Source organism: Myotis myotis, unplaced genomic scaffold (assembly GCF_014108235.1).
Source record: "Myotis myotis isolate mMyoMyo1 unplaced genomic scaffold, mMyoMyo1.p scaffold_m19_p_1, whole genome shotgun sequence".
In the NCBI taxonomy this organism is placed as follows: Eukaryota; Metazoa; Chordata; class Mammalia; order Chiroptera; family Vespertilionidae; genus Myotis; species Myotis myotis.
In genome coordinates, this window is record NW_023416313.1 from 177,589,340 (window position 1) to 177,615,883 (window position 26,544).

General features: G+C 35.8%; 1 protein-coding gene and 1 pseudogene across 5 annotated transcripts in view; one reads left to right on the forward strand and one right to left on the reverse strand.

The window, feature by feature from the left end:
• VPS13C (vacuolar protein sorting 13 homolog C) overlaps positions 1-26,544 on the reverse strand; it is a 194,943-nt gene that overhangs the window by 136,531 nt on the left and 31,868 nt on the right. For all 5 annotated transcript variants that reach the window (XM_036303625.1, XM_036303615.1, XM_036303605.1 and 2 more), the window contains exons 6-14: positions 17,756-17,865; positions 14,168-14,227; positions 10,985-11,044; positions 10,035-10,115; positions 8,808-8,865; positions 6,860-6,987; positions 5,772-5,878; positions 5,044-5,215; positions 419-481 (exon numbers count right to left, since the gene is read on the reverse strand). In XM_036303625.1, the coding sequence (XP_036159518.1) occupies positions 419-481; positions 5,044-5,215; positions 5,772-5,878; positions 6,860-6,987; positions 8,808-8,865; positions 10,035-10,115; positions 10,985-11,044; positions 14,168-14,227; positions 17,756-17,865 (839 nt within the window). The remainder of the gene's footprint in view (positions 1-418; positions 482-5,043; positions 5,216-5,771; positions 5,879-6,859; positions 6,988-8,807; positions 8,866-10,034; positions 10,116-10,984; positions 11,045-14,167; positions 14,228-17,755; positions 17,866-26,544) is intronic.
• On the forward strand, positions 10,269-10,430 carry LOC118661021 (annotated as a pseudogene).

Below are 26,544 nucleotides of genomic sequence, written 5' to 3' on the forward strand. Positions count from 1 at the left end.
GGAAGAGAAAACAAAGCAAAGATAAAGTGAAAGAAATGGCTAAGAAGCATAAATAGGTAGGTACGCATGCATAGGGGAAAGACCTAAGAGTCTGTATGTCAAAAATGTTAACAGTTAGCATTCAGTGTTGCTAGAATAATGGATGACTCTTATTTACTTTCTATTGGGGGGGTGGGGGGGAGGGAGTTCAAAATTTTTGTCATAAAATTTTTTTAAATTTCCCCTTAATGTCACCTTCCCCTTCCCCCCAATATTTTAATTTTTTCCTGAGACAAAATTAATCTGTGAAAATTCAATCTTTATTCTCAATTAAGCAAATCTCAACAACATCCTATGAAACTTAGCTTTCTTGATCCTAGGTTTAAAGGAGTAGTTATAACATGTTTAAAACATAAAATCAGCTAATAAAAATAATTACCTCAACTTGTGCTTGTTGCCTTGCTAAAATTATGTTAAAAACATCTAGAGTCTTCTCCAAATCCTGTAAAATAAAGACAAGGAAAATGATCATTAGATAGAATATTTTTTTCTTCAATGATATCCAGGCTTACTTATTAGTCCATGAACAAACAGTATTTGTGATCGAATGAAAGTTTAAGTATAAATTTGAATATGCACTTGGCTTTTACATTTTTAACTTTTGCAATATAAGAAATAAGTTTTCCAAGGAAGTAAATCCTCAATAAGTATAAAAATAAGAATTTTAATGAGACCATTACAATACATAGATAGCCATATATGCAATGGAAACAAGAATATCTAGAAGGGGTATTATCCTATAGTTCTTACTTCTGACTCCCTCTATTCTATATTATTTTACAATCATTGCACTAAAGGCACCATTATAAAACACAAAATTTTTAAATGTAAAATTCTGCAAATCACAAGTAATCTAAAGTAGAAAGTGATTTGGGGAATTTACATAGAAGTATGTAAGAGAAGATCCAGTCATTGTGTTCAGTTGGTTGGAGCATTGTCCTGTTCACCAAAAAGGTTACAGGTTCAGTTCCTGGTCAGGGTATATACCCTTGTGATCTCAGTCAGGGCGCATACAGGAGGCAAGAGATCAACATTTCTCCCTCATATCAATGTTTCTCTCTCTCTCTCTCTCTCTCTCTCTCTCTCTCTCTCTCTCTCTCTCTCTCCTTTCCCTCCTCTCTCTCCTCTCTCTCTTTCTCTTTCTCCCTCCCTCCCTCCCCCTTCCTCTCTCTCTAAAGTCAATAAAAACTTATCCTCAGGTTCATTAGATTCCACATACAAGTGCGATCATACAGTATTTTTCTCTGAGTGGCTCACTCAGCATAATAATTTCCAGGTCCATCCATGCTGTCTTAACAGATAAGAGTTTCATCCTTTTTACAGCCAGGAGTATTTTAAACAAAACCTAGTAATAGAACCAGAGTCCGAGATGTCAGAGGGAAGGTGGGTGGGGTGTACAGGATGAAAGAAGGTGAAGAGAATAGCCAAAGAACATATATGCATAGCCCATGGACATAGACAACAATGTGGTAAGGGCCAGAGAGAAAGGAGGGCACGGTCTGGATGGAGGGAGGCAAAGGAGAGAAAAATGGGGGACTTCTATAATAAAGATAACAATAACAATAAAATATTATTTATTTATTTATTTATAATCCTCACCCAAAAATATTTTCTTAATTGATTTCTAGAGAGTGGAAGGGAGGGAGGAGGGGGAGAGAGAAACACTGACATAAGAGAGACACATTGATTGATTGGCCTCCCGCGCACAGCTATCAGAGCTGGGGAACCTACAACCGAGATATGTGCCCTTAATGGGAATCAAATCTGCAACCCTTTGATCTGCAGGACAACACTCTAACCACTGAGCCAAACTGGTCAGAGCAAAAAATAGAATATACTTTTAAAAATATATCCTCAGGTGAGCATTTTTTTAAAAAGTAATCCTAGTACCTGGGAGAAACTAAGATGGCGGCATAGATAAACACCGGGAAAGCGCCGCCTCCCACAACAATTGAAAAATACTGCAAAGGACAGAGTGGACATCATCCAGAACAACAGGAAGCCTGGCTGAGTGTAAATTCTACAACTAGAAGGAAAGAAAAGCACACTGAAAGCCAGAGGAGCTGCGGAGGTGAAGTGCAGTGGTACGGCGGCTAGTGCGCGCGTGCGGAAAGGGGGTGGCACCTGAGGACGCGGCTGTTTTTTTTTAATCACAAGCTCCCGACTGCTCTGAACTCCGGTTCCGGGAAGTCTCTGGGGACCCAGGACTCATACGGGGAGAAGATGGACTGTCGGGCAGTGGGAGAACTTGAGTGCGGCTTTCCCTCAGAGGTGCTTGCAGCAATTATCGGGCCACTGAGACGCGTGACGCCTTAGGAGAATCAGCCATAGCTGCTTGCATGTGACTGTACCTAACTGCAGCTGAGCCAGGCAGACCCGGAACTTCCAAGAGAAGGCCCAAGGCCCCGCAGCGGCTTGCATTGCTTCACAGCTGAGCCTCTTCATGGCTCCTGCTGTGTGGCCTCAGGCAGAGGCTGAATTAGCACCTCCTTAGATCCAGGAGCCACTGTACCCAGTGGTCAAAGGGGGACCATCCAGATTGCAACTCCTCAGATCCATAAGGGACACACTCAGGGAGCAGACTCAGTGAGCACCAAAGCCCCACTGAAGCAAGTCTTGCCCCAGAAGGGTGTCTTCAGCACAGAAGTTCTCCCACTTCAGACACAGCTGATTCTCACAGCCAATTGGCCTGGAGGTCAATTCCTCCCAGTGATCCTACAACAACCAAGGCACCAAGAGTGCACCAAGAGTGTCCACCTCAGGTAACTGGGGAGGCTGAGCCACTGGGCCCTACAGGACACCTGGCGCGCAGGGCCACTCTATCAACACAGGGAAGCAGCCAAAATGCGGAGACAAAGAAACAGGTCACAAATGGCAGAAATGGAGGAAAGCAAACGACTGGATATAGAGTTCAAGGCCACGTTTATAAGGTTTTTCAAGAATTTTATGGAAACCGCTGATAAATTTAATGAATCCCTCAATAAGTATAGTGAGACCATGGAGGACATGAAAAAGGACCAACTAGAAATTAAGCATACACTGACTGAAATAAAGAATAATTTACAGAGATCCAACAGCAGACAAGAGGATCCCAAGAATCAAGTCAAAGATTTGAAATACAAAGAAACAAAAAATACCCAACCGAAAAAGAAAAAAGAAAAGAGATTCCAAAAATATGAAGATAGTGTAAGGAACCTCTGGGACAACTTCAAGCATACCAACATCAGAATTATAGGGGTACCAGAAGGAGAGAGAGGGCAAGATATTGAAAACCTATTTTAAGAAATAATGACAGAAAACTTCCCCATACCTGGTGAAAGAAATGGACTTACAAGTCCAGGAAGCACAGAGAACCCCAAACAAAAGGAATCCAAAGAGGACCACACCAAGACACATCATAATTAAAATGCCAAGAGCAAAAGACAAAGAGAGAATCTTAAAAGCAGCAAGAGAAAGACAGTCAGTTACCTACAAGGGAGTACCCATACGACTGTCAGCTGATTTCTCAACAGAAACCATGCAGGCCAGAAGAGAGTGGCAAGAAATATTCAAAGTGATGAATAGCAAGAACCTGCAACCAAGATTACTTTATCCAGCAAAGCTATCATTCAGAATAGAAGGTCAGATAAAGAGCTTCACGGATAAGAAAAAGCTAAAGGAGTTCATCACCACCAAACCAGCATTATATGAAATGCTGAAAGGTATTCTTTAAGAAGAGGAAGAAGAAAAAGGAACTCTTACCATTTGCCACAGCATGGATGGAACTGGAGAGCGGATAAATACCACATGATCTCACTCATTTGTGGAATATAATGAACAACATAAACTGATGAACAAGGACTGGTCCAGAGATGGAGAGGCATTGATTGGACTGTCGGGCCTTGGAGGGAAGGTAGGGGAGGGGAGGGGTAAGGGGGAAAGATCAACCAAAGGACTTATATGCAAGCATATAGGCCTAACCAATGGACACGGACAACGGGAGGTGAGGGCATTAGCGGGGGGGGGGGGGGGGGGGGGTAGAGGGTAACGTGGGGACAAGGACACATATGTAATATCTTAATCAATAAAAAATATATTAAAAAAAAAAAGTAATCCTAGTAGCCTGGGTGCCAGGTGCTCTAAGTGTTATTTTATGCACATCTCACAACTCTATAAAACAGACAGTTTCCATTTTGTACAAGAGAACACAGTACCTGAAATGTTTAGAAACTTGATACTTTTTCTAATATATAATACTGGTGATTGTCATATGCTTCATAATAATAGGAATTCAATTCTTTTTTTAATATATTTTTATTGATTTCAGAAAGGAAGGGAGAGGGAGAGAGAGAGAGAAACATCAATGATGAGAGAGAACCATTGATCAGCTGCCTTCTGCATGCCCCACACTGGGGATCGAGCCCGCAACCTGAGCATGTGCCCTGACCGGGAATCGAACGGTAACCTCCTGGTTCATAGGTCGATGCTCAACGACTGAGCCACACTGGCCAGGCAGAATTCAGTTCTTTACATTATGAATTTGTGGCAGAAAGTTATATAATCAAAATCAGATGCTATTAAGCAACTTATATATTCAGTATGGTGTTTTTCTTTGTTTCAAAAGGGGGTAAGTAAGACTCCTCCTATCTTGAGAATAAAGCTGTTTTTTATAAATAATAATTGGAACTATTTTTAAAAAGCCACTAACAAACCTAATAATATACACCTAGCTAATAATAAACAGATCTAACACTGATTTTCTATACATTATTACAAATACCAAACATATTTCTACAAATCGTTTACAGTAACCTCATTTTATCTAATATGAGGGTGTGTGAGAAGGATTTTTCAAAGAAGATAAAAATTGGGGGGAAATACTGTGCATTTTCCCATAAAATTCTCTCAAAAGAGATTAACACTATTCTTTCTAAATCATATTGTAATACAAATTAAATTTAGAAAAATTAACATTAAAGGATGATTTAACAAATAATACCTTTCATCAACATATGCAAGATATACCTGAATTTGTTTCTGTATTTCTTCTGGGACTTTAGTCTGGGTCAGCTTGGTTTTGTAGGCACATTTATAACTCTTGAGCAATTGCCTGTGATTTTTTATGTTACTCCATGACCACATATGTGTACACCTTCTTATATGAACTTCAAGAATAGAATCAATTGCATATTTCCACCTGCGAGTCAAAAATTTTTAATGCACATCTGAATATAGAGGTTTAAGAAAAAGCAGGAAAATAGCTTTGACTTTAGACCTAACCTGTTACACTTTCTGTTATTAACTCTTTTCTTGTAAGAGCTCAATAATAAGAGTTCAATTTCCCAGTATAATTTTCTGACTTAAATAGATTATGAAATGAACAAAGCACTCCAGGAAGAGGGTTTATCAAAGCAAAATCAGAAAGACACAAAATGATTTGCTGTGCAAAATTAATAGCATCCAATATGGTTAAAACATTGAGTCCATGTGGATGACTAAAGTGCAATAAGACCAAAAAATGTTGGAAGTCTTGAATACTAAATTAAGAATTTGGAAATAATCTGGGAGCAGAAGTACAACAGAATGTATTTATGAAAAAAAGTAACAAGGATATAATATAAAAGATAACACTCTATGTCTATATAAAAGAAAAAAGTAGCTTCATTACGTGGCTTTAAACATGTCTTAACTCTGAGAATCCCTAACTATATGACTGTATGTTTCTTATTTTTAAAAAAATAATTCTAACTTACCATTGTCGACCATTGGTATGAAGTGGTACATAAGGTTTATATTTCCTGTAAGGGGCATTTCTAACCATGTAATCCACTGACTCCAAAAGGTCAATCATACTTAAGTACTATTAAGACAAAAACAAACTTATATTGATTAGACTGCACACATGAGTAAACACTAAATAAAATAAAGCTACTTAATCACCCATCTGACCACCAATATAACAATTCTGTGTGTCTGGTAAATAGCTCAAATAGAGGAAAATACACACACACGTAAGGACTGTAGGTAAGATAAAGAAAAGGGCAAGTTAGCTTCTTCCTCTTTATTTTTCATAATACATTTCTACCTAAGGGTTACCGTATGGCTATTCAGCACTTAAAAGGTGGATACTCTGAACGTAAATGTATTCTAAGTGTAAAATATACCTCAGATTTCAAAGGCTTAAGGAAAAAAAGGATGTATAATACCTTAATTTTTAAAATTGAATGTTAAAATGATAATATTTTAGACAGGTTAAATAAAATGTTATAATTTTAATTAATGTCATCTTTTCTTTTTACTTTGCTAATGTAGCTACTAGAAAATTTAAAGTTATATATATAACTTGCATTGTATTTTTATTAGACTACACTGGACTAAAAGCTCAATTAGTTAAATCCCTGCCCTTTTTTCACCTTCATTTCTCCGGGTCTGTTATCCAAACTCCCTGGGCATATAGCCAAACTTGAGAAACAAATTTGTAAAAAGCTGCCAAAATAACTGTTCTAAAAAATAAGTAAATAATGTTGAATATAAGAGTGCCTGCTACTAAAATCTGAGGAAGAAAAACACATTAAAATCTCCATCAACAATTGGGAATTAAATGTAAATAATGTAATTCACTATAATTTGGTAAGACTCTCCACTAATAAGGAAAATAAAACTATTTCTTAAATTTGATCCTTTCCAAAAAATATGTATAATATATCTATTTTTAGGAGTCAAATATTAACATAAGAAACCAAAAGAACCATCAGAACATTGGAGAAAGAATAATCACAAAGGACAAAAGCAGTCGAAATTCAAGGCTCATCAAAGTTAGAAACATCCAACTGAATCATACCTGAGGTTTAGTCAGTTCGATGGCAATATTTTGTACTTCTATGTTCCCATCAAGTTTGGGTGTTTTGAGCTCTGTTTCTGCATAAGGATTCATGTAGAGTTTTGCAGAGGCTGATATTGGCTGGAAAACTGAGAACACATGAGAAGAAGTAAGATAACCTCTATATGCTCTTACATATTAATGACTATAAATTTTAAGAACACTGTTACGCTGAAAGAAAAATTATAAAAAATATGTAGAAGAGAGAACTGCCAAAAAATATTCAGGTATCTATTTATCTGCATAATATCAACAGTCAAACTCAAGGGTTAAAGTGGAATCCCCAAAAAGAAAATTGGGGTCCTATGCTTCTAAATAAGAAATGTGCAAAATACAATCTACTCTTGGGAATTCACACTCTGTGTAAAATTAGGCTTCTGTTCCTTGCCTCAAGACACTTAATGATTTTATTATTCATTTAAAATACTAATACAAGGTAGGAAACAAAAAAAAATTTTTAATCCTCACCAGAGAACATGCTTACAGGGAGGGAGGGAGGGAGGGAGGGAGGGAGGGAGGGAGGGAGGGAGGGAGGATGGGAGGGAAGGATGGAAAGTGGGAGGAAGAGAGGGAGGAAGGGAACTGAGGAAGAGAGGAAAGGACGGAGGGAGAAATATCAATTGGTTGCCTTCCTTGAGTGCCCTGACAGGGGGTCGAACCAGCAACCCAGTTTGTGCCCTGACCAGGAATCAAACTGGCAACCTTTCAGTGCACAGGACGGCACTCAACCAACTGAGCTACTCCGGCTGGACAGTAGGAAACAAAATTTGATTAATTTCTGTCTTATTTAATCACTGCCAGAATTTAGGAACAGAACCATAAGTAAAATTCATGTAACCCAGAAAAAAATTTCTTACTACTTTTCAATTTTCAAAAGAATCACTGCATATAGTCTTAGAATAAACTAAAGAAAGTATTTTTAAAAGTGAGAAGTAGTATGAAAAGGTGTATTAGGAAAGATAAGAGAGCAAAGTAAAGTGATAATTATAACTTATAATACTATTAAAATTATATAAATTGTGATACCTTATAAAGTGTTTACAGTTTGCATGATAATATAAAATTTCAACTAATTTAGAGTTTATTTATAAGTGGAAGATGCCTAAGAATAAAGTTGGAGAATTTTCTGAACTAGTTCTGTCACAAGTAAAAATGCTTTCACAAACTAGCAGCATGTGAAAACCTTGTCATCAGTAAATAGAGAGGCCAATGAACATAAAAGAAAAGTGCCATCTCTTCTATAACAGCAATCAGTCATAAAAGGATATGAAGAAAAGAATAGTGAACAGAGTGATATGAAATACAGAAGAACATGGGCATAAAACTTGAGGATGAGCATAAAGGAATATAGTAAATGTAAACAAATCAATAGCTTCTATAGGCTAATAAAACGGAAATGGAGAAAACGGATGAGATACATAAATAAGCAGGTAGAGTTGTTAGAGCTCTATTTAAAAGGAAATAAAGGCAAGGCTGCCAAGGAAAACTCACATAAAACAATTTCTAATGTGGTTGGTTTGTCTTAGCACTGCAATAGTGACATGCTAGGGGTGAGACTGAATACCAAGATCTCAGAGAGATAGTTATGAAGCAAAGCAAAGAAAACCTAATTCCTAAAACAAAGAAGATGATAGAAAGGTAAGAAGGAAATGTGGAGGTCAAGGGGGGTTAGCTGTTAGGAGTGAACAATAGCCACATTGTCCTTGTCTTCCTTATTCTTCAGCAGTGTGTGTGTTATAATCTATTCCTAAACAATTAGTTATAATCCAAACATGCTATCTCACAAAATTAAGGTATAAAATTAATACTTTCTCTTTGTCACAGTAATTTTATCAGAAGAAGTATACTAAAATAAAGTTTTTAATTCCAGGCTTCCTATAACATAAAATAAGCTTTTACCATTACTTACTATATTGATGGCTTGGTAGAATATCATTACTTGTAAGAATTTCACTTTTCAGATGATCCTTAAAAAAAAATTGAATTATATGAAAATTAAAAATAAAATATTCAGCCACATATACAAAAAAAAATACTTGGTCTTACATCAGTACCTTTATTTCCTCTTTGTAATTAGAAGTTCATTAAAAAAAAACACTAAACTTTATTTACAAGTATATTTCTTTAGAATAAAATATAAAAGTATATAATTTTAATTCTAAATATATGGAAATATTATAACATTGTGTTCCCCACTAGTAATTCGTTTAAAAAAAAACTAACCATTATTTATAGATATATTTCTTTAGAATAAAACATAGAAAATTTTTTTATAATTCTAAATATCTAAAATTATAACATTGTGACTTTAAAATATATTATTATCACAAATGCCTAAAAGATATTTTTGATTTTTTTTTTTTTTTGAGAGAGAGAAACATCAATATGAGAGTGAAACATCAATTGGCTGCCACCTGCATACCCCCTACAGGGGATCAAGAGCCCGAAACCAGGCATGTGCCCTGACTGGGAATCGAACCAGTAACCTTTCAGGGCACAGGACAATGCCCAACCAACTGAGCCCCATTGGCCAGGGCTAAGAATATATTCTTTAGATCTGAACGGTATCATCTTACTTTCTTTCTTTCTTTCCTTTTTTTTTTTTGTAATAGCAATACCACTCTTTTTTTAAATATGTTTGTACTGATTTTAAAGATAGAGAAAGGGAGGAGAAACACCAACACTGATTGGCTGCCTCCTGCACACCCCTGCCAGATATCGAACCCACAACTCAGGCATGTGCCCTGACTGGGAATTGAATTGGTGGATGGGTCGATGCTCAACCACTGAGCCACACCAGCTGGGCAAGGTATCATCTTTCTTGACAATACTCTTCAAGCAATTCTCATGAAACACCACAATGTAACCAAATGCTATCAAAATAGTGTAAAAAATCCTAAGCACAGTTGATTCAATAGTATGGGTTCTCATCTCACTGGTTAATAATGATTTCACAAAGATCTTCAAAAACAAAAGGGCTTTTTAAAAGACAGAGTGGATACCAAAAACTGTGTTTTATACTTCTGATTTAATTATATACAACTTGAACAAAAGACTGATAGCCTGTCTTCATTAAGGATCTCGTATGTAAACAAATATAGTGTAGTTAGCTCTTCCAGATAAAAACAGAAATTACCAAGATCTGTTCCCTTGATCCCTGGTAAGACATGCTGCAGTTTACGTTCCAGTAGGCACTGAGGCTATCAAGTCGGATAAGCTATAAAAGAACAATTGAAAGAGGTCAAGCAACTAACACATTGAAGTTAAGAATCAATATTAAAAGATTAATCTCATGTTCAGTATCCCAAATTATCCAATTGCCATTTTGAGTTTATAAAGGAAAGAAAATAATGCAAAAATGGGGGAAATAATTGCTTCTCAGCCTTTTGGCTAAGATCAAGTGTAAAAATGGGAGGGAGGGGGTTTGTATGTTATTCTCAGACTTTATTATTAATCCAGCATTTGCTAAATTTTGCTTCCAGGAACACTATTTCAAATGGAATTCATTCATACAATTATCAAATATTTATTGTGAATTTAGTATTTAATAGGCCCTGTACATGTTCTGCTAAAAAAAAAAAAAAAAAAGATATGATTCCTCCAGTCTCCAGTGGATACGAATGGGTGTTTTGAGGGAGGCGTGAGGGGAGTGGATTCTATAATCAATAAGGTGGGGAAAGCTACTTACTAAATATCACTCTTGAATGTTCACAATGTTTATTAGTATATTTAAAGTATTCTGAAGTTCTGTAGTTTAAAAAAAAAAATGAAACATGCCTATTTAACTATGTACCAAATGCTTAATACTTTTAGTCAGTAATCTTACTTGACCAGAGAATATTTTTCTACAAATCTAATAATAAGTCAATTACCTAATGCTCCATAAAATACAATCTGGGATATGTTAATTTTATTCATTTTCTTTATATGTTAGGTGAAGAACCTAAACCTCAAAATAGGTAAGTGACTTTAGAAGGTCATACAGTAAGTAGCAGGGCCAAAACTGCTCTATCAAGGTTTCTTTAAGAAAATACATTAAGTGTTTGTACCTAGGAAATTCAAGAAATGTTTAATTCAGTCTAATACCTTGTATATAATTTTATCTGCTTCATTTAACACACATGGAGTCCAGTGTTCATTTGCAGTCTAAAAGAAAAAAAGAACTGTGAAATGAAATACATATATACACATATGTATATCTCAAAATAGTACTCTAACATTTGTAAACTATAACTAAATAACTTAGGAAGAAAACACATAGAGCTAATGTTAGCTACTGTTAGCAATCTGTTTCTTTACATAACTTTATGACAAAATCAAAGGAATAACAGTAAAAACAGAATTGAAGACATTCAAATTTAAATAAGTTAATTCACCCACAAAATAATTATTGAGTACTATGTGTCTGAAGTATGAAAGAAATTGGGTATGAATAAAAGCAGAGAGCTTGCCTATAAGCTATTGAAAAAGATCCACTTCTTTTTTTTTTTAAAGATCAAATAAATAATTATTGCAAAGTAAGAAGAAAACCAGAATATGGAAATCAAAGAATGACCATGTTTCCAGAAAATCAGCATGGTAAGCAATACCAAATGCTGCAATGAAAAAAACTAAATTAAACTTATTTGGCAGCCAGGGCGTTACTGATGAACTTGTTAAGAACAGTTTCAATGGAGTAGCAGAGTCAGAGTACAGTAGGTAGGGAGTCAACAGGAGGTGGGGAAAGAAAGATAGCAAAGGTAGAAAATACTCTTAGAAAGAAAAGAAAGAGAAGGCAGGTAGTTAGATGGGGGCATGGTTGGAGTGGAAGAAGGTTAAAAAACAGGCTTTTTAGATAAGTATCACATGATCTCACTCATTTGTGGAATATAATGAACAACTGATGAACAAAAATACATCCAGAGACGTAGAAGCATCAAACAGACCATCAAACCTCAGAGGGAAGGTGAGGGTGGGGGGTGAGGGGATGGTGGTGAGGTATCAACCAAAGGACTTGTATGCATGCATATAAACATAACCTATGGACAAGGACATTGGGGGGGGGGGGGGGTGGTAGGGCCTGTGCTGGAGGGCAGGGGTGGGCTGGGAGAGGTCAATGGGTGGGGGAGGAGACATGTAATACTTTCAACAATAAAGAACTTTAAATAAGCCGAAACCGGTTTGGCTCAGTGGATAGAGCGTCAGCCTGCGGACTGAGAGGTCCCGGGTTCGATTCCGGTCAAGGGCATGTACCTGGGTTGCGGGCACATCCCCGGTGGGGGATGTGCAAGAGGCAGCAGCTGATCGATGTTTCTCTCTCATCGATGTTTCTAACTCTCTCTATCTCTCTCCCTTCCTCTCTGTGAAAAATCAATAAAATATATTTAAAAAAAAAAAAAAAGAACTTTAAATAAATAAATCGCTAAATAAAAACAGGCTTTTTAATTTTGCTGTAAAGGAGATACTTGCATGTATTTAAATGCTTACAAAAAGAAGTGGAGGGAGGGAGGAAGGAAAGGCAGAGGGAGAGGAGTTGAAGATTTAGGAAAGAGAAAGAAATGGATGGAAAGAAGTAAGGAAGGGAAGAAAAGGAGGGGTAGACGGAAGGCTCCTGAGGGCATGGGAAAGTACAGGATCCAGATCAGAGGTGGGAAGATTACCTTATGGAGTTCAATTATAATTGGAAAGGTAGAAGAAAGGAATGATATGGACACAAAAAGAGGTAAGTTTTCAGTTGTTATCATAGGCAATGTAGTAGTTGAAGCAGGAAATAAATGAGTCAGCCAATGTGCTAAATGCTTTACACAAACAATCTCACTCAAGCAACACTAAAATACAGATACTACATTTTATCAGTACTGTATTTTATTTCCTATTGCATCAGTGAATAAATGGACATTAGACAGCAGGAGACCAACATGGTAACCAGTTACAGGTGCTTTCATCAAAGACTAGTAAAATGACAGGCATAAAATAAGGAATGATAAATTCAAAGTGGAAGGTAAAAAAAGGAATGAGAAAGCAAGGTAATAGCTTACAAAGTATTAAAACCTGAATAGAACTGCTAGGCAGACAAAGGGAAGGGCATAATACGGACAAAGAAAACAGTATAGAGTCTGAGCAAAGATACAGAGGGGCTCAGACAACAGCACACACTAAGACAGTTAGGCATCATTCTCATGCACAAGTATGCCTGTCTGTCGTCAGTCAATACAGGTATTTGTTTCATATGTTTTCTTTTGTCTGCTAAAAGCTCAATGTTAAATACTGTGCTCAGTTATGACTAATGTTAGTCTAAAATTTCTGGAACAAGTAGTTCTCTACCTTCCACAACACAGATTCTGGTCTCTTTAGAGATATTATGAGATATTATTCTTTATCAAAAGCTACTTCAAATTCATTTTGGAAACATGCAGAGGACAGACAGTATATTAAACACTAGCTTCCGGACTCCCTTTCCTGTTTCTCTAGTTCTTTTTCTTCAATGTTTCTGCTCTGGTCTTCAACTCAATGTAGCTCTGCTTCTCTGCATGCATGTATCCTTCTTAAGGCCTCCATGTAAACATGTCCTTTTCTCTTTCTCTGGCAGTCTACTTCTCTTTCAATTTTTTTTTCTCTTCTTTCTGTACTAAGCCCTATCCATATAACTAACCATAAGGCAAACATGTACTCAGTACAATTTACTGTTCACTGTCCTTAACTTTAAAACATTTCCTACCTCTTAGTTGTCCATAAAAGAAAATAAAAAGTCTAACCTGGATATATATACACATGCTATCCTTAAAGACCTTTAAGAGAAAAACCAAACTACATTATAAAATACTTAATCAAAATAAATTACTGATACAGATATGGATAGATGTAGATATAGATGTAGATATAGATTATATATATAGATAGATATAGATATAGATATAGATATATAGATAGATATCAGTATGGTACATACACATGTACATATAAACACATATAAGCTATTTGGAAATTCCATTTACCTAATCAAGAATGAGAACATAACTCTATGGAAATTTATCTTCCCCTACTTTCCCACATGTTTAAGAGACAGCTTATAATTCTTTCAGAATGCTTGATACTGTATTTGGATATTTGTTAAATTCGAAGACAAATCAAAATTAGAGAATGTAATAGCATCACTAAAATTTCTGAACTGTTGGAAAAGCTATAGAAAGATTATACATAAAAATAAAATAGCTTTTAGACAACGCTACCTATGGCTCGGGAATAGTATTTTACAGGTTCCACAAATATTTAAAATAAGTCCAACATTACCAACAAACTAAGTTCTCCCAGTGTGACACCAAATGAAAGGGGCCGCTTTGGATCAGTAACCTATCAAAGAAAAAAAAGTAACATTAAAATATACTGATGGTGAGGGTGAATCCATGCTCCACTCTTTATGATAGGCAACATATGGCAATTAGTTTACAAATAAGTTACACAAACCAAATGGATATGTGGAAAAGAGAGAGAAGGAAGCCAAAACATGACTGGGATTATCCATATTTACAGGCATGACACTCATATCACTTCCCAGTGAATCTCTTTTCTTAGTATATGAAAAGACTCACTAACTACAATTAAACAGATTCTTGTCTAGATAGTTACAAAGAGAGAGTCTCTTTATGTATAACATTAAAGATGTTTTTCACAGATAAATAAAACAAAGCATCACAGGTAAAAACACTGCCACTAAATTATTTTTGAAACAGTTAAGATTTTCACATTTAGAAATATGAACTGTCTCTTTAAGCTTTAATTTCCTTGACACTTCAAACATTTTCTTTGTTAGAAAATGCCCAGCATTTAATTTCCCTAGTCTCTTAACCCCAAATCTGCCAATGTCAAACTTTTGTTCTATTTCTGATCTTCAATACCCAAGTTAAATTTACTCACAAGAAACTGTACCACTATATGAAAATGTCATTGTTTTAGACATCTTAAAGATGTCCAAAAATCACAGTTTTCTGGTTGTAACAGAAACTAGAGGAACTAGAGAGTGAAGAAAAAACATAATGTTCTAAATCATCCAATAGTGACTCCAGAGTTTAGTCATATAAACCCTCCTCAAATAGGAAATATGCATGATCTAGTATAGCTAAAAAACACAGATAGCTTTTTGAGTTTTGTTTTTAATATCAGAGATATTGTGATTGTGGCAATACATTTTCCTTTATTCCCACACTCATCTTTTCATACTTACAGATAACTAGCTCAAAATAACTTGGAGCTAATCAGAAGACCTTCAATGAACCACAACTCCTCAGTTGCTAATGTAATACCCACAAACTACTATCATCCAATGAGCATTTTTGTGATAAATTATCCATTCCCTACCCCACTTCCTATACTATATTTTTCATTATCCTTCTAGATACAATAATTAAGGTTGCCACATGAAAGACAAATGCTACAATAAAGATTCCTTTGCATTTTTAAATTTCTTTCCTTTTAGATTCTTTTAGTATATTTTGTCACTTACATCAATTTAAACATAAACAATGTTATTTATCCCACTCCTGTGCATCTCTGTATTCTTTTCATTAAGGAGAAATAATGTACTTTTCTAATTGCACTTGCTCAATAAAAAAGCTTAATTTAAGTTCAAACTGAGGTTCTCATTCATCAATATGCCATTAGTTTTAAGAATAATTCTCTCACTTCCATGATATGTTGATTGGATTTTAATTTCCTTAGTTTGTTTTAAACAAGGGCACTGATAAGTGGTTAGGTTTTTTAAACATTTATTTGGTAACAAAATTCAGTTTAATTACTACATAAAAGCAAAAGACAAAGTCAGTATAAGTTAGAGATGGTATATATTAAAACATTAAAAAACCTAAAAAATTTAGAAAGAAAACTACAAGTGTTTCTTACATTAAGTTACATAAGAAAACATATTAGAAAGGGAAATAAATAAATACATACATATATATATATATACACACACACACACACACACACACACACACACATATATATATACCAATATTGCTTCAATTCAATCCAAACTTAAAGCAAATTAAAACAAAAAGAAGGATGCAAACTCAATTTTAGAAGAGACAGAATAACATTTCCAATTTCTAAGGTAAATGAAACAAAATTCAAGGTTTCTTACATATGTTTCAAACTTTAAAACAAAGCAATATTTGTTACATTTATAACTAAAATTAATAAAATCAATTAATCAGTTAATAAAATCAATAAAACAGTTCTTAATCAAATAATTTTAAATTTTTGGCCATAAGTGAAGTCTAGTTTTTAAATACATTGTTGCACATGCACATGATAGTTGTGGGTGCTCCATCCAGCTTGATGGGACGTGAAGAGAATGAGACTAGCAGTCAAGTGACCTGGGTTTTAGTGCCCTCTCTGTCAACTACCATTATAATTGCTATCTCATCATCTCTTGGACTAATTTTTTGTCAGTATAAAAAGAAAATTAGTTCCTGAAAGTTATAGTAGTATAAGTCTTAAGTCATTAAACAAAATTCAAAATAAATATAGAAGACAATCTGAAAATCTCTTATACTAGCTTTAGAAAGGGGCATATTGTGGTTTTATGATATACTAGAGGCCCGGTGCATGAAATATGTGCCCGGGGGGCGGGAGCAGGGGTCCCCCAGCCTGGCCTGCACCCTCTCAGAATCCAGGAGCCCTCAGGGGATATCCAACTGCCAGTTTAGGCCCGATCCCACTGTGGGATCGGGCCTAAACCGGCAGTCGGACATTCCACTAGCAATCCGGACCACTGGCTCCTAACCACTCGCCTGCCTGCCTGCCTGATCATCCCTAACCACTCTGCCTGCCTGCTTCATCACCCCTAACCACTCGCCTGCCTGCCTGATCGCCCGTAATCCCTCTGCCTGCCTGATCACCCCTAACTGCCTCTGCCTGCCTGCCTGATCGCCCCTAACTGCTCACCTGCCTGCCTGATCGCCCCAACCACTCTGTCTGCCTGCCTAATGTCCCCTAACTGCCTCTGCCTGCCTGCCTGATCGCCCCTAACCACTCTGCCTGCCTGCCTGATCGCACCTAAACTGCTCGCCTGCCTGCCTGATTGCCCCTAATTGCCTCTGCCTCAGCTCCCGCTGCTGCAGCTTTGTCCGGAAGGACATCTGGAATTATATCTGGAAGGTCATTTGGCTGTCTGGTCTAATTAGCATATGACACTTTTATTATTATAGATTTACACTCATAAACAAAAAAGCCCAACACAGAAAAGGAGAAATGGCAGTGTACTCATTAGAAAAAAAAACAACAATCTTGGATTTAAAACTAGGTACAGATAATCCACATATACACATATCAATCCTATAAAATAAAAGCCTAATAAGCTAAGTATCCAGCCGTCCAGTCATCCGTTCAACCAATCAAAGCGTAGGATGCTAAAGATATGCTAAGTCTGCTCAACCGCTCGCTATAACATGCACTGACCACCAGGGGGAAGATAGTCAACCAGTAGACCAGTCACTATGACATGCATTGACCACCAGGGAGCAAACGCTCAACACAGGAGCTGCCCCCTGGTGGTCAGTGCACTTCCACAGGGGAGCACCACGCAGCCAGAAGCTGGGCTCACGGCTGGCAAGCACAATGGCAGTGGTGGGAGCCTCTCCCACCTCTGCAGCAGTGCCAAGGATGTCTGACTGATGGCTTAGGCCCGCTCCCCATGTGGGCCTAAGCTGTCAGTCAGACATTCCCCAAGGGGTCCCGAACTGCAAGAGGGGCCAGGCCAGGCTGAGGGACACCCCCTCTCCCCTCGCACGAGTGCACAAATTTCATGCACCGGGCCTCTAGTATTAATATAAAATACACATTAAATTACTAACCTAAACTAAGGAACTGAAAATTACTTACATCATCTTCATATTTAATATGAATGTCTGTGATTTTTACTTGTACATTTTTAATTACTTGAGTTGCCAATTTTTCCAAAAATGTATCCTTTTTGGCTTCTTTTGGTTTATCTATAAAAAAGAGAAAAATACAAGCTCAAAAGTTGAAATTCTCACAAACCTCATAATCAATGACCAAAGGATAGCTAAAGCACTACTCAAGGGAAATTATAGGCTTTTCTAGTGTCCTTGTTTTATTTTAGATTTATTTTAGATTTTAATATGCATTTCCAACTTAAAATTTATTTTTGAAGTTACATTATAAACTAACATTAATTTTACCTTTGACGACAGAAACTAAGTGGCAATGTGTATAAATAACACACGGCATAAAAACACTTTTACCTACCTTTTGAGCGATCAAGACCTTTAAAAGGTTTCTTAAAATGTTTTTTGTGCTTTTTACGCTTACGTCCTTCTCAGTGGAAGCATTTTAGTGAGAAAAGGATAAAATTCAAGTTAGCAGACAAGAGGACAGAAGAGAAAACAAGAGCATTCTTCCTGACATCAAATTTTGGTACAATTCACCTTATTTGATTCTAAGCTGTCCTGTTATCACAGTATAAACAGAAACTCACAAACCTTCCTTAGTCCAGGAATAACCTTCTTTAATCTAGAAATAACTTGACAGGTACAATTATTCAAAAATTAAGTAAAATACCCATACACAATGCCCTTTATAATATAACTTTTCACAACACAAAGTTTAAATTTAATGTTACTAAAATATTGGAAATGTAATAATGACAGATAACGTTTTTGTAAACACGTGGTAGGGACAAAGGAACACAAATGTAATGAATGGGTAGGTTACCGACAATGACTTCCTCTGGATGATATACCTCACTGAAAAATGCTTTAATGACTTAAGGATATAAATACAAAAAAGACATAAAATGTACATTGAACTGTACACTGAAATTGGGTTAATAATTTCTTTAAAACCTAACCCTCTTTTATTTGGCACTGCCTCACTTTATTTCATTACCCAACACCTATCTTATCCAAATTACAAACCTTCACATTCAACTAGACATCAACTCTAGTCTGTACTCTTAAGGCAGTCTCTATATACAGTCTCCCCTGCCTCTAGTTCCCACTTCACTCCTAGTAAACATCCTTCTATACTACTACCCGACTGTTACTTCTAAAACACTATTCACAGCTTGCTAATCCCCTGCTCAACTTTTTTTAAAGGCTCTCTGCAGCCTTACTAATAAAATAAAAAGTGTTTGCATGACACAAAGGTCCCGTCATGACCTGACACTAACTCCCTGTCCTGTTCTATCTCCTACCACTCCTCCTTGCACTGGTACTTCAGAAATATTATTTATACTTTCCAAGAAAAACTTTCTAATGCCTAATGCATCTACATGTGTCATTCCCATGCCCTTCCTGAACTTCTTCACGAGGAAAACTCCAGGCGGCTTCCAAATCTCAGGTCCAGCACTGCTGCCTATCTGAAGCCTCCTGTAGCTTTTCCAAGCAGCTCCAGGCCATCTACCCCAGCACCAGACTTCCAAAGTAGTGATTACATTGTACTTGAAGTGTTTGCACAACTGTCTTGCCTTCAGGCTTCATTATGACAGGAATTACCCTTATATCTGGGCACAGAGCATATAACTGTTCAAAAGAATAAAAAATATACATCTGAACATAATATATAAGCCCCCTTAATGTCATATATATTTGAAAAAATATACATGTAATTTTAAATTTGTTCTTCCTCGATATTTTAAAGCAAACTGTGCTTCCATTACAAAAACTAAGAACCAAACCCTGTATTACAAGAATAAAACCCTGACTTTCAAGAAGAAAAGACTTAACAAATACATAACAGAATGTGGACTTCGCTATTACCAGTATTGCTTGTCATAGTGATGGTCCCTAAATATTTTTCATTCATAAATAAAATATTTAGAGAAAGACTGAGTTCTTCACAAAATATCATTTGAAAAGAAACAAAAAGGAAAGCCAGAGTATGCTTGAAAATGGCCAGAAGAGCTCTCAGAGAGAGAGAAGGTCAGCTGACTGGGTTCAGACTCTCCCATAATCTGTTCTTCTCACCTGAGCTCCCTGTTTTATTCCTGATTTCACATTTGTTCTAGCATCATGTTGTACCGCTGATCTCAGTGTTAAAAGCACCATGTTTAAACCTCTCCAAATAATTTCAGAATCTGAGTGCTACACAGTTCTTTAGAAAAAGTTTCTATTTTAATCTGATGAATAATAAATTTATGATTTTCAATCACTCTTTAAAGCAGGTCTCAAATATTTTAATCTCACATAAAATTTGAGAACCTTAAAGATCTTTTTATTGGTGTGGATTACAACAATTGATATTTCCATACTGGAAATCAAAACTGAGAATTTTTTTAAATATTTATTAATTCATTTTTAAAAACCATTATCTGATAACATGGTTAACATATATTTATGAGAACTAACTATATTTGCCAAACGAAAAGTTGTAGTGAGGCAAATGACATGATTTTACATTCTTACAAATCTCTTTAATGTCTGGCTTAGAAGACAGCTTGATTTGCATATATGTTTCTGCCTTAGATCTGGTGAAATATCTTGGTTAGATTGAATTACATGAAGGAAATCTGAACTACAGATATGTAATAGTAAAAGGAATAAACATCTTTTCATGGCCTTTTCATGAAATTATAAATACTGCACCCAAACTCAACAAGTGGTAGTTACTTAAAGATTAGTTTCATCTTAAAATCTGAAACTCTATCAATAAATTTTTCACCCAAATTAAAATCAATTGGTCTAATTCTCAATTTTAATGGATTTTTACACGTCTGATTTTTATCATGCACTGGTAATATGGAAATATTACTTCATTGAACTACGCAAATCTTCCAAATGATGAGTCATTTCATTATTTAGTATCAAAAATCACTAAACTGGGTATAGACAGAACATACCTCAACATAATAATGGCCATAAATAACAAGCTGACAGCTAACATCATACTCGTTGGTGAAAAGCTAAAAGCTTTCCCCTTAAGACCAGGGACATTACAAAGATGCCCACTTTCAGCACTCTTACTCAACATAGTATTTATTGGAAGTCCTAGCCAGAGCAATTAGGCATGACAAAGAAGTAAAAGGCATCCATATTAAAAAGAAAGAATCTATAGAACAAAATAAACTAACAAAATATAAACAGACTCATAGAGAACAGACTAACAGCTGTCAGAGGGGAGGGAGGTTGCAGGGCTGGATGAAAAAGGTGAAGGGACTAAGCAAAAATAAAACAAAACTCACTGACACAGACAACAGCATGGTGATTAGCAGAGGGGAAGGTGAATGGGGGGAGATGGGAGAGGGCACAGCAGGGATAAATTTTGATGGAAGGAGACTTGACTTGGGGTAGTGAACATACAATACTATATACAGTTGATGTATTATAGAACTGTACTTCTAAAACGTATATAATTTTATTAACCAATGTCACCCCAATAAAATAAAATAACATAAAATAATTTTTTTAAAAAAAGAAAAACTCATTAATGGCCGATGACATGCTTTCATAATATAGAAAACACTTAAAGACTCCACCAAAAGAACTGTTAAAACTAACAAACAAATTCAGTAAAGCTGCAGGATACAAAATCAGTATGTTAAAATATGTTGTGTTTGTACACAATAACAATGAATTATTAAAAAGGTAAATGAAGAAAACAATCTCATTTATAATTGCATCAAAAATAATATAATACCTAGGAATAAATTTAACCAAGGAGGTGAAAGACCTGTGCACTAAAAAATATAAGACACTGGTGAAAGAAAATGAATAAGATACAAATAATGAAAAGATATGGAATTGGAAAACTTAATATTATAAAATTGTTCATATTACCCAAAGCAAGCTACAGATTTCATGCAATCCCCATCAAAATTCCAAAAGCATTTTTCACAAAAATAGAACAAATACTAAAATTTTTATGAAAACAAAAAAGAGAAAGAAAAACAAAGCTGGAGGCATCGTACACCCTGATTTTAAGCTGTATTACAAAGCTATAATAATTTTTAAAAATATGGTATTAGCATAAAAACAGACACATAGATCAATGAAACAGAATAGAGAGCCCAGAAGTAAACCCACAAGTATACAGTCAATTAATTTATGACAACAAAGGCAATAATATACAATGGGAGGAAAACAGTCTCTTCAATAAATTTTGCTGAGAAAACTGAACAGCCACATGCAAAAAAAAGGAAACTAGACCCCTATCTTAAACCATATGCAAAAATTATCTCAAAATGGATTAATGACTGAAATGTAAGACAGAAACCATAAAATTCATAAAAGAAAAATATTTTTTTATCTGATTCCAAAGATAATGGCAATAAAAGCAAAAATAAACAAATGGAACATCAAATTTAAAAACTTCTACAGAGCAAAGGAAACCATCAATGAAATAAGAAGGCACCCACTAAATGGGAGAAGGTATTTGCAAATTATAATCTGGTAAGGGGTTAATACCCAAAATATATTAAAAAACTCATACAGCTCAATAACAGAAAAACAAACAAACAATCCAATTAAAAATGGGTAGCAAATCTAAATAGGCATTTTCCCAAAGAAGGCACAGAGAGCCAACATATGCAAAAATGTTCAAATCATTCATCAACAGGAAAATGTGAAATAAATCCACAATGAGGTATCATCTCACACCTGTCAGAATGGCTATTATCAAAAGGATAAGAAATAACCAGTGTTAGTAAAGGTATAGTAAAAAGAAACCCTCCTGTACAGCTGGTGGGCATGTAAATTGGTGCAGCCACTGTTGAAAACAGTATTAAGGTTCCTTGAAAAAGTAAAAACAGAACTACCATAAGACCCAGCAATTCCTCTTCTGGATATTTTTCTGAAAAAAATCAACAACACTAATTTGAGCGATATGTGCACCCCTATGTTCATTGTAGCATTGTAGCCAAGATATGGGAAGAACCTAACTGTCCACGATGAATGGATAGAAAATGTCCTGGATGTACTGGATGAATAGATAGAAAATGTCCTGGATGTACTGGATGAGTGAATGGAAAAGATGTGGTATATATACACAATGGGATACTAACCAGCCAAGAAAAAGAATGAAATCTTGCCATTTGCAACATGAATGGATCTTGAGGGTATTTTGCTAAGTGAAAAAATTCAGACAGAGGAAGACAAATACAATCAAACCTCGGTTCTCCAACGTTTCCCATCTCGGACAATTCAGTTCTCCACCAAGTTGCTCACAGAAAAAATGTCTTGGTTGTTGACCAAAACTTTTGTTTTCGACCTGAAGACCCTTTCATGCTTATACCTCAGCATGACAAAAAGCACCTCTCAGGCAACAAAGGAGAGAATGCTTTTGCTGCTGGGAAATCATCGATTAGCAGAATTTTAACCCTTTATATGCCATAAGCGGCTATAGACGCTAGGGGTGGACCTTCCCCACACGCCATGCATGTCTAAAGCCGCAAACCTCGCATATCAACTCTGGTCACCCAATTTTAAAAATATATTTTATTGATTTTTTTACAGAGAGGAAGGAAGAGAGATATAAAGTTAGAAACATCGATAAGAGCGAAACATCGATCAGCTGCCTCCTGCACACCCCCCACTGGGGATGTGCCCGCAACCAAGGTACATGCCCCTAACCGGAATCGAACCTGGGACCCTTCAGTCCGCAGGCCGACGCTCTATCCACTGAGCCAAACCGGTTATGGCATGGTCACCCAATTTTAAAATCAAACTTGTTAGTGACATCTCTGGGTTTGTAAAGAAAATTATGGTAACTTAAATTCGTAAATATTCCAGTGCATATGGAAGAAATTCCAATTTCATACCATTTTGGACACATGACAGCTAACTGCTTAAAGCAGCAGTTCTCAACCTGTGGGTCGCGACCCCTTTGGCGGTGGAACAAGACCCTTTCACAGGGGTTGCCTAAGACCATCCTGTATATCAGATATTTACATTACAATTCATAACAGTAGCAACATTACAGTTATGAAATAGCAACGAAAATAATTTTATGGTTGGGTCACAACATGAGGAACTGTATTTAAAGGGCCAGAAGGTTGAAAACCACTGGCTTAAGGCATAAAGAGACCATCAAGGTGCTAATGTTGCTAAGGGTATTAAAGTGCTCACAAACCTACAATCACAGGCAACTGAATAGGTAGAAAAACTGTTGTTGATTGGATAAATGAAAAGAAGTTAGCAAATGATAGCATTTCTGAGGCAGTGACATATAAAAAATTCCTTTAAAGCTAGTAGAGGGTGGTTTGTTAAATTTAAGAAAAGAAGTGTTTATTTATAAATTAAACAGTACATTAGACATGTACTGTATATAAGAAAGGTTAAAACAGGGAATCATTTGGGGGTCTGGAATGAATTCAATTTACATTATTTCTTTTTAAAAATATATTTTTATTGATTTCAGAGAGGAAGGGAAAGGAAGAGAGAGAGAAAAACATCAATGAAGAGAGAGAATCATTGATCACTTGGTTGCCCCCTACATGCCCCCAACTGGGGATCAAGACCACAACCCCGGTATGTGCCCTGACCAGGAATCGAACCGTAACCTCCTGGTTCGTAGGTTGATGCTCAACCACTGAGCCAGAACCAGCCAGACTCAATTTACATTATTTCTAATGGGAAAAAAAGATTCAGTTTTTGAACAAATAGCTTCTCAAACAGCCTTCCAGATGAATTAAGTTCAAGAAACAAGGTTCCACTGTACAATATTTCTCTTATATGTAGACTCTTATAAAAAAATAATAATAAAAGAACAAAAAACTCATAGATACAGAGAACATATTGATGGTTGCCATATGGAAGGGGAGTTGGGATGAAATGGGTGAAGGGGGTCAAGAGGTATAAACTTCCAGGCATGAAATAAATAAGTCAAGAGGATGTAATGCACAGCATGGTGACTATAGCAAATTTTAAAGTTGCTAAGAAAGTAAATATTAATAGTTCTCTTCAGAAGAAAAATAAAATTTTTGTAACTTCATATGGTAATGGATGGTGACTGGACTTACTGCAGCGATAACTATGCAGTGGATATAAATGTTGAATCATTATGTTGTACACCTGAAACTAATAGAATGCTGTGTTTCAATTATACTTTAATTTTTTAAAACTTTGGAAAAAATTTTAAATGTTATCTATAGATCAAATTTCAAGCTTCACAGAGCAGTGGACTGTGTTTGTTTTACCCCATGAACATTCAGCATGACTGTGGAAGGTAGGGGAAAAGAAATGATGGTAAAACGGAAAAACATGAATTACATTTCCATATTTTCTAAAAGATGGCACGTCATTAAATGGGCTCCATTAAAAGCACATGCATGGATAAAAATATAATTTTTATGTAGCTGAATATAATTAACCATGCATACCCACCAGGCTTGATGTCCTTGTAAACAAAGTTTTCCAAGCCATATATGAACTCCCCTGAATGTGCGCCTGCATCCGCATGGCAGCAATAACCAAAATGCAAAGCATTTAAAGACACCTTTAATTTCACATGTAAAACATCTAAACTTAATTCAAAGAATTAGAAATCATGTAACAGAACAAGTAAAATTCAGTAAAACTATACTTTTTTATAAAAACTGGTATTTCTAAGGTAACATTCAATGACACCATTTTAATTCTTTGAACATACAAACTATTTTCATAATATTAAAACAAAAATTCTTAATAATTAAAATTATAACAATGATTTCAAATTAAGCAAGGTAGACAAATATGAATTATGGCTAATGTCTCATTAAATTACTTGACAAATTTTCAAACAGAGCAAGTCTGTTATTTTGGTTCCCTTTTGACTACCACTTTGGCTATTTTCAGAATAAAATAGTTTCATATTTATACAAGTTTAGTCAGCTGAAATTAACTCACTTTACTGTCTGGATCCTTCCTATGAATATAACTAGAATGTACCATCCCCCATTTTCCACCCCCAATCCAGCCTAGACACAGCAAGTTTAACCCTCCTAAAATAGCTCTGATCAGTCAAGTCACTCCCTGAATTTTTAAAGAAAGAAAAATGGGCAAGTTACTGACTCTCCCACTGGCTAGATGAATATCCACACTCACAGTTAAACTTATAGGAGCTAGAGCCAGACTGGATTCAAATTCTAGCTCTATCATTTTCTAGCTGTGTGACATGGAACAAGTTATTTAACTTTCAGCTTTTTCAAATACTAAATGGGAATAATAACAGCTTTTAAATCATAGAGTTATGACTGTTAAATGAGTCAATTCCTGTAAAGTGTTTTGAAGAGTGACTGACAAACAGCAAATGCTCAATAAATGTTAGCTGTTATCATAGTCATTATCATTATCATAGCAGTCAAATATCTTAAAATTTACCTAACCATAGCTTTCTAACTTACCAATAACTACACTCTATCAAACTCTCAAATTCTTAGCTGTTCACATACATGCTCTATACTTTTCCACCATCACTGTCCCCTCTACCTAGAATGCCCTCTCTCCTTTCTCATCCTTTAGACCCAGCTGAAAAATGTACCTTCAATGTCTGTCTGATCCAGTGGTTCTCAACCTGTGGGTCGCGACCTCTTTGGCAGTCAAACGACCCTTTCACAGGGGTCCCCTAAGACCATCCTGCATATCAGATATTTACATTACGATTCATAACAGTAGCAACATTACAGTTATGAAGTAGCAACGAAAATAATTTTATGGTTGGGTCACAACATGAGGAAC